The sequence below is a fragment of the Manis javanica genome, chromosome 2 (assembly GCF_040802235.1).
Source record: "Manis javanica isolate MJ-LG chromosome 2, MJ_LKY, whole genome shotgun sequence".
Classification (NCBI taxonomy): domain Eukaryota; kingdom Metazoa; phylum Chordata; class Mammalia; order Pholidota; family Manidae; genus Manis; species Manis javanica.
In genome coordinates, this window is record NC_133157.1 from 105,691,810 (window position 1) to 105,706,620 (window position 14,811).

A 14,811-nucleotide genomic window follows, 5' to 3' on the forward strand; every position below is an offset into this window, starting at 1 on the left:
GCCTGGGTGGTTGCGCGCCAGGAGGAGATTCTGGGAAGCTGCTGGGAGCATGGCTGCTCCCGGGCTGCTCCATCCCTATGGTGGGGCTGTGCCATCAGGGGGGAATGAATGTCAGGCTGCCTCTTGCCATGAGGGGCTTCAGAGCTACATTGCCACCAGGGGGTTAGGGTGCCTGAAGTTCCTCAGGATTCCCAGCCTGCTGGGCTGAATGTGCCAGGATAATTCCATCCAGCTGTGAAGCCCCTGTTCCTTTCTAAAAGACTTTCAAAAAGCACTTGCTTTTCTTTTCTCCCAAGGGATCCGCTTGCAGATTTTACTTTTCTGTTTCTCTAATATCCAGTACACCATGAAATGTGTGTCTGTGCTCCCAGTGCAGGTTACTAGGGCTGGTCATTTAGCAGTCCTGTGCTTCCACTCCCTCCTCACTCTGATTCTTTTCCTCCCGCTGGAGAGCTGGGATGGGGGGAGCGCTCGGGTCCTGCCATGTCGCAGCTTTGTATCTTAGCCCCTTTGTGAGATGCTGAGTTCCTGAAGATGTAGATGTAGCCTGGCTGTTGTACTGTATCTTCTGGTCTCTCTGTTAGGTATAGTTGTATTTGTTGTATTTTCAAAAATATATATGGTTTTGGGAGGAGATTTCTGCTGCCCTACTCATGCCACCATCTCGGCTCCTCCTTCAAAGTTTGAACTTTTTAACCATGATACATTTTATTGGTATTGTGAAAAATCCTGAACATGGACAACTCACTACCAATTAGCATAAACAGGTTTAGATAACAAACCTGATAACCCCACTACCAACATTTTTCTAAATGAGTAGGACTTGGGATATTTATCTGTTGTCTTCATTAATTCAGGAGAAGGTTTTATGATCCCAATTACTTTATTATTTATATATAGCTCTAGGAAAATGGTGAAATAGTAAACACTTTTACCAAAAGCAAATCATTTTTGTTCTACTTCCATATTTGTAAATGCACTATGCAATATTTTTAAATTTATAATTCTGATTTGGTATGCCATGTCTGTCTGTACCGATCTCCTCTTTTGACTGTTGGAAAAGTCAGAGAATTTCATAAAAGAGCTGAAGGTTGCCAATTCAGTTTATATACCTAGCTCAACAAGACATCCTAAAGTTGGAACATACACTTTTACCATTTAAATGAATTTGGGGACGATTATGTAACTGCTGGATGTTCACTTTAATATGTCTCCTCACACTGGTCTAATCCTGACCACAGAAAATGTTACAAGAAAAAGGGAGCCACTCTCTCTCTCTGTTCTTTCAGCAAATATTTATGAAGAGCCTACAACTGACAGATACTTTGTTAGGTGCCAAGAATATAGTGTGAGCACTCTAGGCCATGTTTCTGGATCTCATATAGCTACTAGGTTGGAACAGTAAAGAGGGGTGAGCAGATCAAGAATCCTTTTTTTTGCCTTCAAACATACTTAGAAAAATTCAAAGTGCTGCTGAATAGTATAAGTACTACTTATTATTTTTATTATAGATATAGATGATTCTCAAAGAGCTATGGCAGTTTAAGTCTTTATATGAATTCTAATCTGATCTAGAAATATTCTGGAACATCTAAAATTTGTGATTCTCTTTCCATTAGATAGAATAAAGTCACTTTTAAAAAACAGGCTATTGAACCTGAGAAACATTTTTCACATTGTCTAATGTTCATCTATCTGTCTTCCACAGTTGTGATGTTTATATCTTTATTTGTTTTCCATTAAAGCTTACCTCATAACTTTTTATAAAGGACAAACAATGATTATTGTAAATAGACATAAGTAACAATGAAAGTCATTTTTCTCCCCTTTCTTTGTTTTCAAATACTTCCTTAAAGATGAAACCAAGGCTCATAGAGGTTTGGAGATTTTTTCGAAGCAGTCTCCTATACCTGCTTCCTCCCTCTGAAATACTTATGGTAGGAAAATCACCGATCAGGGCAGCTACCTGCGTGGTTCTGAAACAACCCTGTACAGTAAGCAAGAATAGAGTGGACCCGTTCTTTAAATGAATGACCCACATTTCTAACTAGAGTTCTACTTCAGTGGAAAAACTAGTATTGCACCCTTGCAAATTGTTCTTTAGTTTGTATTTCTAAAAAGTAGATTGTTTAGGTACAGCTGATCCAGAATGTTTGTTCATCAATATATTAACTATCACTTTTTATTTTTCTCTAAATTGACTTTTCACACTAATGTGAGTATGTGCAGCTTTTTGATAGAGATTTCCCATAACCTCAGGGTATAACCTGTCCCCTGCCTTTCTACAGCCTCTTCCCTATATAAAACATTTCTGTTTAGGAAATGGAATAACTTAGCTTCCAGTAGAAGCTGCTTTTCAGCTGACTGAAGGTAAATGAATTTATTCTTGAATAACAGCCTTAATATAAAAAATCTATGGTAAACATGCTACTTATAGAAATATAAAGAGAACTGAGAAGAGGCATGTGTTACACGTTAGAAAACACCAAATTAAGAGAAGTTAAATAAAGAATAGCTAATGCCATATGCTCAAAGATAAGTAAGTGCAATTGCTTTAGGGTAATGCAGAAAAAAATTACAGCAACTGCAAATCTGTTTTTTCAAGGTAGTCCTAATTTCAAATATTTGTTCCTATTGCTAAATTGTGTCTTGACTTTTCTTCAGAGAATTGTGTTCATGCAGGAAAAGTGTACTATTGAAACTAAGGTGTTCCAGTAGCTTACAGGACAAGAACAATGACTGGGAGATAACAGAAACACCATCAAACATTTAACTTCTTCTTACTCTTTGGTCTCTGCACCCCATTGCCAGCTAGTCTTTTATTTCCTAAGAGACTCTAATGCTACCATTTAATACCTTTGGGAGTACTGGATTAACTAATTACTGCCTCTCAAGGCTAGCTACTTCTATCTCACTTCTAAAGCCATAACCTGGATCCATGACCAGCGCTCTCAAACTCTACTGAGACCTGGGGACTGTCCAGGGAACTGCATTTCCTGCAGCCCTCTCAACTATGGATCTTTATTCTCTCTTGTACTGCCTATTTCAGGGACCTCAGGAAAGTGGGCTCAGGACCCTCCTTGTTCTCTGTGTCCCCCTTTCCCTGGTATGCTCCAGAATTAATATTAAAAATACTAACTTTTAATTAAATGCCTACTATTTTTATAGTTCCTCCCTTGCTAGTGGAAAAATTTGCTACCTGTAAGCTTTCTCTCTGGAGGAAAGCAGAAGGTGATAGCAACCAAGTACCACAAAAATAGCCTGTGATGCCAAAGTGCTTGTAGAGGGAGTAAACAGATAAGCTGGGGGACATTGTGGTCAGAATGGATTCTTGAACGAGTGATGTGGGAAGTTGGGGGATTTCATGTGACAAAAAGCAAGAGTGATCACTGATGACGAGGGGCCAGTGTTGGATGAGGGTGGTACAGAAGTTAGCCTGGATAATGTGAGGGAGAAAAGAATGAAAACGGGAAGGAACATGGGAAGATTTATCATTAGACGGGAATTGGAAGACATTCCTATCTGACGGCTCCTATTTAATTTTTCAAGGAGGAGTCCCCTATGAGAAACAGGGATAATCTCAAGGTATGAAGAGAGGATACAAGACAAGACAAAAATAATCACTGTGAAGAATGACCTAGGGGCCAATGAGAGACACAGCGAGAGTTTTATGGAATGGCCAGACCACAGTTGAGATCAGTAATCATTTCGTTGTAGTAAAATAATCTGATTACTTCCCCTGAGTCATTAGTTCTCTACAGTAACATCAGAGTCACCTAGAGGGCTTGTCAAAAATGGATCGCTGGGCCTTGCAGTCCTGGAGTACCTGACTGTGGAAGTCTGCAGACAGGCCCAAGAACTTGCATTGCTAACAGGTTCCCTGTGGCGCTGCTGCTGGTTCTGAGGCTGGCTTGGAGGGCTCCTGCTTTACATCTTTCTCCACTGTCATGGTTCCAACTCCAGATTCTCTGCATTTGGTGTATGTCACTTTAAATTATGTACTTATTTAAAGTTCACTTAATATAAAGTAATATATGTATTATATATATATAAAAGCAATCTAGATCAAACTTACTGATTCATCACATCACTTTCCTGGTTCTCCAAATTCTAACAAGTTTTCAAGACTGGATAAACCTGACCATCCAGTATTAACAATGCATTTCAACACAATCGTTTTTTCTAGTTAGGCATTCCCTTCATGTCTCATACAATTCCTAGCCACCTCCACCACCATTCCTATCAAAGGGAATGTTCTCTATACATCTTTACAATAATCTAAATATTACCATGGCTCAAACAACCTCTCTCTTAACAAAGATTCCCGAATTTTGATATTAACTGTTATCTTCCTTTATTGAACTACTATTGCACCAGGAGCCTTCACCGCTCAATTTTGCTTTTCCATGATTTAAAAAATCTCATTGTTGATACCTCTACCAACCAATAGTCAGCTCCTTGATGAAAGGAATAAGGCTTTTATGCATTTTATATCTCCTGCAAAGTGTTCAAATCAGTACCAGAGAAATTATAGGTACTCAGTGGATCTTGTTTGTTGTATAAAATTCTCACTTATATATAAGGTTTATGTAAAATGAATTGTAAGTTACTATCAGTTATATACTCCCATTTATTTCTACATATAGATCACAAATGTGATCTACTTCAGAGTGCAAAATAAATTTTAAAAAGGCCTTGAATACATCTCAAAACCAATGTTTACAAAATACAAAAAATGCTAGGTGAATAGGCCATGCTTTCTGTTTGTTTATTCTGTACCCAAGGGTGCCTCATCATGTATTTTGAGTATTATATTCTTTGCAAAACAGAAAATAAATATAATGGCCTTTCTTCATAGTAATATGGGGAAATCATTTTGTCTACTTTGGTTATCTTAGAGTGAAGAATATAAAATAATGTTAGAGGTTTTTGAGTAGAACTTTAATATGTATGATTTCTTTAATCTTCAAATCCAGACCAAAGTCAGAATCAGAATTGCTTCCTACCTTAGTTCTATGCTTTATCTTCTGATACCTTCTTTGACATTGATCAAAATAATGATGATTGGCTTTATATATTATCATTATAGCCATTCCCTTTACATATCCATATTGCTTTTTTATTGGGTATCAGGCCTATAAAATTCTGAAAATATCTTGCCCAGAGAAACACTATTCAATTTAAATTGTAAACACATTTTGTTACACATTTTAATACACACTTTATTAGCTTCTAGAAAAATACTAAATCTGAATATTCAAACAATTGCCATATATGGGAGAGACAGAAAATAGAAATTAAATTTGGCATCTGCCAGATAAAATTAAAATTTGTTCTGTGGCTTACTGAGGGGAATGACAACAAAATAATAAAGGTTTGTTTTCATTCTTTTCTTTGTATCTTTGGAGACTTAAGACAGCCTAGTATTAACAAAAGAAAATTTCCTGTGGATTTCTCTTTATTTTTCAAAAAACTGAGATGCCAGAAAATCACCTGTTTTTGGCCTAAGTCATCATATAGTTATTCAAACTTCTCTAATTTCTTGGTCACATAAAATTCTTACTACCCCCAAGTAGCATGGCTTTGCTTTTGTGTAAAACTGGACCTCCAGAGAATCCTAATAAATTATCGTAGGAAGAAAGATTAATTAGAAATTTCACAGAGAAAATCTCTACACAAAGAGTGCCCTAGAAACCAAGTCTGATATAGCATAGGAGCAAAACTATATAAAATATACCATCATTTCCTTTTTTTCCCTCAACTAAAGAAATGTCAAGAGAATAGCTACTGTTAATCAAACAGGTACACACTGATAAGATCCAAAGCAGATAGTCTCTTTGTACCAAGATGTTGCCTTTATTTACTGCATTTCTTTTTCCTGATTTGCTTGGTTACATTTTTTCAACAAAGCTACATACCTTTGAAAAAGAATGGAAACTTTCAGAAGAAGTTTGCATTCCACAGGTCATTACTGTCCTTTTCATACTATTGTTTTACCAAAAACCCTGTTAAGTGAAATTCCTTTAGGCTTTGTAAAAGGGTTTGGCAAGGCTTCTAAAGAAGTCCATTTAATGCTACTGGAAAAAGGACAAAATGATCACGCAAAACAAGAGACCACGTACCAACAGCTGTCATGTAATCCCAGCGCTCGATGAGGCACATATTGAAGATGAGGTGATCAGATGTCTGCCCTTGGCCAATAAGTGGAGTCTGCCTTTCCAAATTCTGGCAAACAGATGAAGTCCAGCCAACAAGAAACCAAAACACTACTAGCAGTATTACTGCCAGCATCCTCATGACCCGTCCACCAGTCATATACGGAATCCGTTGAGCTGTTCGTGAAAGAAACACTTTCAAAACCCTGGAAAAGCAAAACATTAGAATGTGAAGGCAAACTTAACACTCAGAAAGTAAAATTCTAAACTATCTCATTTTTTAGGTGAAATTTAGACCCACCAATACCTACTTACTTACGCAGAGTTTTAACATAAAAAAATACAAACATAAACGCTATTGCTTATATTTTCACTTAGTTTCATTCTAGTTTATCTTCCAATAGCAAAACAAATATCCTGCATTTGAGACCAGTTGAGCCAACAGATTTGTATAGGATGAATTTCTTTTGACTCTGCCTTAATATTTCAAGGAAAATTCTCAGGACCTTAGAAAGATCCACAGGCAAACACTGTTTGAACCGGGTTTCTGACAGATCAAAAAATAGTCTTGAAAGTGACTAGTGGATTTTGTGATATACTAAGTCAAAAAACTTCCTTGAACCAGTTATTTTTTTATAGTAGAATGTTATGAAAGGTTATTTTCTGAAAATCATCTTATATGACATGACCCTCCCTTTTTAAATCTTTTATTACATTACCAAAAATAATAATGAAGTAAGTATGAAAACAATGAGGAGTATGTAAATACTAGGGTGAGTAAGATCACTAGATTAAAGAAGATTGGGATGCTCTATGAGAAATGTAGTAATTAGAAAGATTTTTTTTTCTATACATATGGTTCAGATGAATAGCCAGGGTTGAGAATTATTGGATGAGAGATATCTAAGAACTGTTTCATTTCTAAATATTGTATAAAGACAAAATCTAACCTCACAGGGATCCTTACAACCAACCTTTTTTTAACTTCACCTCCAGGATATTCTTGTTGATTTTAACTCCCCAACCTCATTCCTATATTTTAAGTCACAAAACTGTGACTTGGCATAAATCACGATGAACGGTTTATGATACATGGGGGTATCCATAATCAATTTCTAAAAGACAAAATAAGTTCATTTTTCCAAACTTTCTCCCTTCTCCATCTCATTCTTTCAACATTTTAAATGAAAGGTTCATGTGAATTCTTCATAAAAATCACAAATCCAGAAATGAAAGAAACACACGTGAAATAGCCTAGATGTATTAGGCTGGTTTTTCTCTCTCTAAAGGCCTTTGGTAGCTCTCCCTGAATTAGCACAACATGTCCAGTAAAGAATGATATTTTCTAGCAGATTGTTACCGATCCTTTCACCCCTATATCTTTAGCCCCACTGTCCTACAGTTAACATGCAGGAATGAACAAAATACTTATTATTCTCAATTTTTCTGTGGAACAATGTCAGAAAGATGTTAGTATGAAATAAGATAAAACAGAAAATCTTTTTAACTACATTTAGCTAGTTCACTAAATGAATATTTTTCCATTCCCTATATTATTACCCATGTCCTGCTGAACACTAGCACTGGCAGGTAACATACTACCCCTCTGGTATGCCTCTAACAATTCTGCTCCAACTAGGTGAACTGCTACTTGTTACAAAACAGTTGTATTTGTTCCCTAATTATGTCCATTGTTATCACCTTATATATTTTTATTATAAATAAAATAATTATACATGACTGTAGAACAAAAGGAGACATTAGTATAAAATCTATCTTGAATGTTTTGGAAATACTCCACAAAGGTGAGTTACTAAAATAAGCTTTAACTTAAGGGAAATTTTAACATATTGGGATGGTCAATAAACATAAAAATCTAGAAAGATTCTACTTTAAAAAAACTCTTTAAATTTTCACTCCTGTTTAAATCACTAACATTGTGAACAATAAATAACGCACTGTGGTGATTTATACTAAAACAGAACAATACGTTCCAAACATCAGACCAACAGTTAAAGAAGAGGCTTTATATAAAAAATATTGGTGAATGATTAGTTGCGTCTTTTAAATTACAGTGTCTACATATTTCTTTAATGCCTTTTTGCCCTAGACAAGTTTATCAATTAATTAATCAATTACTAACCCCATAAGAAGGCCTCTGTTGTAATCAGATCAAAAGATTCAAAGAACTCTATCTTAGAAATAAGAGAAATTCCTTGGGAAATATTATTTTCCCAGTACCAATCTTATTTCCTGTAAGAGGAACTTGCAGCCACTATGAACACATAACTGTTTCTAGTTGTACCTGGATGAATTCTAAATTTTGAATGACTAGGATCTCAAAAGAGAGACTCTGACCCATTTTCTGGTCTTCAATATTTTGGCTAGAGCACAAAAAGAATAGTTCCAGACTCTAGCTTGATGCAATTCGAATTACTTAAATATTGTTAACAATCATGTATATAGTGACAGCCACAAGTTAGGTATCATGCTAGGCAACATGGCAATATGGTTGCTGTCTCCAGAAGCTTCTAATGTTAAGTAGAGTTAAGTGTGTAAATAGCTGCCATTTAGAGCAGCATATATTCTGTGTTGTATACAGCTAGTAAGTCTAATAGCCTAATAGAACAGGTGGTATTTGACCTGGCCTTTAATGGATATCAGTAGGTAGAAATGGAGGAAAATGGAGAAAGTGTAAGGAGCTAATCTAGTTGAAGGCAACCATATAACAAAAGTACAAAGCAGAGAAATGTAGGTTGTCTTTGAGAACCAATGTGGGGACCTATTTGGCAACAGTGAAAATCTTTTCTTCCTTGAAGGACTCCGAGGGATTTTTCCAGTTACTGCAAAGGGTTTTCATCAGGGTGAGTACCATTGCTTCAGAGAAAAATGGTTTTGATTTATGTTTTCTTTCCATAGGCAAGATGTGGGAAATCATTTATTGTTCTGGTGCTTGAAGAGTTTTCACAATTTACAATGAAACTCTAAACCTCATAGAGAGCTAATGGTGGATGTTTAGTAACTGTCTCTTTTAAAATACATCTTAACCAGATGAACTTGTCTTCTGCAGAAGAAATTTATATGATCCCAGTTTGGTAATCATTTAATCAAGAAATCCCACTTCTAAATTATCAGAAATTTTCATTTTTTTCCAGATGACCCTTTGGGTGTGTATTGTATTTCTGAGAATTCAAGGCTGTCAAAGATTCCATAATCTCATTTCTAGAGGGGAAAAACCACAGCAAAAGACCTCATGAATCTTCTGATACTGATTTTACTGGCTTTCAAATTCTAGGAAACACAGTGACACAACTCTACACTTCAATCTAAGCATTTCAGGATATAGGCTTTTGTAAAAGTGTAAGATGCATTATTCTGGCATTGCCTTTAAGTGAAGTGAGAAAATTCTGTGATAGCTTTAAAAAGTGAGCTCCTGTTACTTCATGGCAATTCAATCCTTAGAAACCAAGTTCTAAAAATGATATCCTTAGATATACATTTATATGAAATATAGCTGTAGAATAGGATATAATCATTAAACTTCTTATATAGATTATTTTTTCAGTATTTTTCAAAGATAAATCTTCAGGCTACCATCTGTTCAGAAAGTTTCACTATTTATGAAGGAAAGCAGTAGCATACACAAGAAGACTGCAAGAAATTTCCAGAATTTGCTATAAAAAGGCATATTTAAAGTAACATGCATTTCTCTTTAGTAGTACATAAATTCATAGAAAACAAACTGCAACAATGAAGAAAAAGGGCAACCCAGGATTTGGCTGTCATATCATCTGCCTCTACTTTTTTACCTCCCCCACACACTTTTTCTGGTTTGAGCTGATAAAACTACACTGTAAGGCTTTTCACTTAGATTATCAATGACCTTCTTCAAGTTTGAATAAGAAATTGAATTCCTCTTCTTCAGTCTTCTCCTGGACTGGAAGTGTTCCTCAAGGATCTCCTAAATGTTGTAGCCATCTTCTATTCTTGTTCTACATAGTGTATCCAGGAAATTCCATCTCCTTCCCTTTCAGTTTTCTACATGCTGGCAAGTCCCAAATGTAGATTGCTCTCCTGAGCTCAATGTGTTTATACTCTATGACCCATTGAATGTCAACACGTCCCCAAACAAAGCCATCCCTCTCTCTGTTCCTCCTCCCTTTTCTAACCCACTTTGCTCTTGTGTCTCCTGTCTCAATGACTAGGACCATCTAATTGTTCAAAGCAGAAAACTAGGAAGGAATTTCTTTGACATTTCTTACTTATCTCATCCACATTCTGGACAGCAAATGAATGGTCAAGAATTTAACTTCTACCTCTTAAATATCTTTCACATCCTTCTATTTTTCTCCATCTTCATTGCTGCTACAAAACTCCTGGTCATCCACTTGTTCTATATAGCACCTTCCTGACTAGTCTCCTTGTTGGTGTTGCCCACCTTCATCCACACTCTACACTGTGGCCTCGATGATCTTTCCTAATTGCATGTCTGATCACGTTGCTCTGCTGTTCACAAGTCCTTTCATGGCTCTTCGCCCAAATAAAAGCTCCTTAGTTCAGTAAAAGTTCTTTAAAGATTGGTTCCTCCTTGTCTCAGCGGTCCCGCCTCTCACTGCCCTCTCCTTCTCACGGTCCTGCAGGTCCCCTGGACTATTTGCAGGTGTTCTCCAGCACAACCTTTGCCTTCAGCACTCCTCACTGCTCTCTCTGCACCGACACAAATGCCTAATTTAGCAAACGCCTATCTATTTCTTCTACCCTCCGTTTAGATGTTGCTTGCTCTAGAATAGTGGCTCCCAAACAGTAGTATTAATGGCATCTGGAAACTTGTTGGAAATGCAGTTTCTTGGGTCCCACCGAGATCTACTGAGCCAGGAACTCTGTGGTATGGGCAGGGCCCAGAAATCTGTATTTTAAGAAACTTTAACAGAAATTCTGACACAGGCCATAGTTTGAGAGCTGCTGTTCTAAACAATTTTTTCAGACTGGCCTAAGATAGATATAGGTGCCTTCCCAGTGGGGCTGACTGCTCTAGCCTGTTGGACAAATTTTTGCATTTTTATTATGCTGACACCAAAATGTAAAGCCTCTAATTATTTTCCTTTTTCAGGACATTTACATTTGTTTGTGGTTTTGCAGCATCTCTTTTGTTTCCTAAAAGGGAATGAACATTGATCAAGTCATGCAGTCTTCTGTTCTATTAAATTTATTGGAATAATTCTGAAGTCCTTAAGTTCTCCATTTGAGTCAAATTTCTATTAATTTTACTGCCTTCCTAAGAATTCCAGAGGATAAATGCTTGTGATGAAAGGCAGGAGGTGATTATTACCTCTTCTAAGTAAAGGTAAAACCACTCAGTTCCTGACAACAGAGCCCCAACAGTGAACCCCACAAAAAGGGCTGTGGGCCCTGCCATTGGTTTGCTTTTGATGGTCACAAGTCCTCATGCTCATTAAGCTTTTCATCAATTTTCCATTTGCAGAAGTGAACTAAAACTACTTCTTGGTCACTGGAAGGATTTTTGATATATTTTAAAAGGAATTGGCATCGCCTAGACAGAAGTAGATTTTAATTTTAACATTTATCAGCAACATTATTATAAGTATATTAAGTTACTGCTACTATCGGAAAGAAAACTCTCAACTCAGTCTCCTCAGTGTAGGTATTTTTGTCAATTTCAGTTACCTGCTTGGGTTCTCATATCTCACAGTGATCTTCCTTTCTTTTCACCTGCTTGTAGGTGGATAGAATAAGGGAAAATATGGAAAAAGAAAGAAGGAAGGAAGGAAGGGTTGTGAGACTGCTCCAAGTCAAATATTCGATAGTTAGAGTTAGAATAAACTTTAGGGATTATCTATTCTGATCCCATTTGTGCATAGAAGACAAATACGACTCCCAGTGAAGGGAGTCATTTGTCCAAAGTCACACAGAACCACTTTAAGACTCCTTTTTAGATAATGATACCAAATTAAAAAAAAAACCTCCTTTCTTTCTCTCCCACTTGAGTCCTTTTTTTTAGTTATACCTTATCAAAACAGAACTGCCTATTAGCAATTTCAGGGCCACATCAGCTTTAAAAAGCACAGCATGGATCTGTCCCTCCCAACGTGCCCCATGCTCTCTACTCTCCTCATGTACTTTCTCTCTAATCCAGGTGCCCATAGCCCTGAATACCGTCTCTTCTATCTACATTGATTCCAATGCCACTTTTATCCCTGTGGATTCAGCTCAAGAACCTCATCCTATTTAGATATTTATCTGATGAACCCAGTTCACAAAATTTTCCCTAATTATTACAATTATTCAATCAGTATTTCTCATACCTTTATAAACTTCCTGAAGTCAGGAGATGTCTGTTTTATAAATCCCTTCTTGACCTGAGATTAGGCAATAGCTTATTAAATATGATACCAAAAACACATATAACAAGAGAAAAAATAAACTGAACTTCATCAAAAACATTTTTTGTATGTGTATCAAAGCACACTATGAAGAAAGTGAAGGAAAAAACCCCACAGAATTGAAGAAAATATTTTCAAAGAATATACTTGATAAAGTTCTCATATCCAGAATATAAAGAACTCATACAAAGCACCAACAAGAAGTCAAACAACCCATTAAAAAATGGGCAAAAGACTTGAATAGACATTTCTATAAAGAGATACACAGATGACCAATAAACATATGAAAATAATCTCAACCTCATTAGTCATTGGAGAAATGCATATAAAAACTACAATGAGATACTACTTCATACACACTAGGACCACAATAGTAAAAAACAAATGGAAAATATGTGTTGGTGAAGATATGGAGAGACTGGAAGCCCCATAGATTGCTGATAGAAATGTAAAATGGTACAATCTTTGTGGAAAATAATTTGTTTGCTTAAAATATTAAACATAGATTTACCATATGATTCAACAATTTCACTTCTAGTTATCATTTACTTATGAGAACTGAAACATAAGTTCACACAAAATACCTGTATGTGAGTGTTCATGGTAACATTATACATAATAGTCAAAGAGTGGAAACAACTCAAATGTTCATTAAATGATGAATGGATAAACAAAATGCAGTATTAACATACAGTGGAATATTATTTATTCATAAAAAGGAATGAAGTACTGACACATACTAAACTTGGAAAAACCTTGAAAATATTATGGCAGGTGAAAAGAAGCCAGACACAAATGCCACACATTGTAGATTCCATTCATAAGAAATGTCCAGAATGGGTCAATCCATAGAGACAGAAAGCAGGTGTGTGGTTGTTAGGATTTGGGGGAGGGAGAGTGCTTAATGGGCTTAAAGTTTATTTTGGGAGTGGTGAAAATATTCTGGAATTAGATAGTGGTAATGACTGTACAGTACTGTGTATGTATTAAAAGCCAGAACTGTATACCTTAAAATGGCTAAAAAGGTGAATTTTATGCTATAGGAATTTTACCTTAATAAAAATAATACAGTGGTTCTTCTTGCAGAAAAGGAGAAAATCCTTCTGCACCTTCCTGAACATTCCAACCCCTGCCTATTGTAGGCCCCTGTATCCCAAGATAATTGGTTGTTTCCCACCCCTGGCTGCTGAGGTGAGATTCACCAGGCTTAAAACTGGGGTCCTGACTGGTTTATCTGCAGTGTGACTGTTTTAAATTCATGTACATCATTCCTCTTTCACAAGAGTTCATTGTGTGATCTCAAACCTGTAAGAAAAGATGGAAGAAATTTGATAATCAATATAGCATAGCTGATTTCCTAAAATCAGGGCTTTGTTGTTTTAACTTGGCATGAATACCTCTTTCCTAAGCCACATTCCTCTGGAGCTGTTTCAGTTGCAACAATATACGCAAATAAAGGACATTTTACAGCAATTGAGTGCTTGTGCTCCAAAGATAATTTAGTTTTGAAAAGTTTGGAATAAATGCTTTCAGAGAAATAGATTTATTTCTCCCCACTGCTCTCTCAGCCCCAGCCTACTACAGAATATTTCAAACAATAAGCAGATGGTGAATTATTCTGAAGATGAAGGAGAAGAAATCAGGTTATCAAAGTTAAAGATTTTCATGCTTGTTCCTTTCTTACATTCAGAATAAATATGAATTCTATGACCATCATCTTTCAAGAACCTATCAGAATAGGTTCTGTCCTTATATTTCAATTATTTAGCACTGATTAATCAGCAGAAATAATTTTAAATTAAGTTTTCATTCCAGGATTAGGTGTTTTTAAAATTCAGCATTTGACTACTTAATGTAACATTTTGGCATTCAAGAATATGATTTCGGACAATCTATAGAAACAAATTTATTACAGATGGTTCTCTAATAGCATCATTATTTAAACAAGCAATCATATACAATCTTGAAAGGGAAACATCACTAACTACATGGTTTTGCAGTTAGAAAATTTCTAAAATGATACCATTTATATGTTACTACTTAAATTTTGATCTTTTCTTACTTCTAACTCAAGATTTAGTTTTGCTGTCTGAAAAAGGAAATACTTGGGAACTCCAGAGTCTGCTGAAAAATAAAAACAACCTTTTTGTTCTGAAATTGGTTAATCACAGATAAATACTTGCCAAAGATATCCTAAGGCAAAGTTGTTTGAACTCATTTTCTCTTCAATCATGATTTTCTAAATTGGAATGTGG

The 14,811-nt window shown here is 35.9% G+C and overlaps 1 protein-coding gene across 1 annotated transcript in view; it reads right to left on the reverse strand.

Moving 5' to 3' along the window:
- The window catches only part of GPR158 (G protein-coupled receptor 158), a 375,355-nt gene that overhangs the window by 28,323 nt on the left and 332,221 nt on the right, over positions 1–14,811 (reverse strand). The window contains exon 7 of the mRNA XM_037006036.2: positions 6,123–6,361. Within this exon, the coding sequence (XP_036861931.2) occupies positions 6,123–6,361 (239 nt within the window). The remainder of the gene's footprint in view (positions 1–6,122; positions 6,362–14,811) is intronic.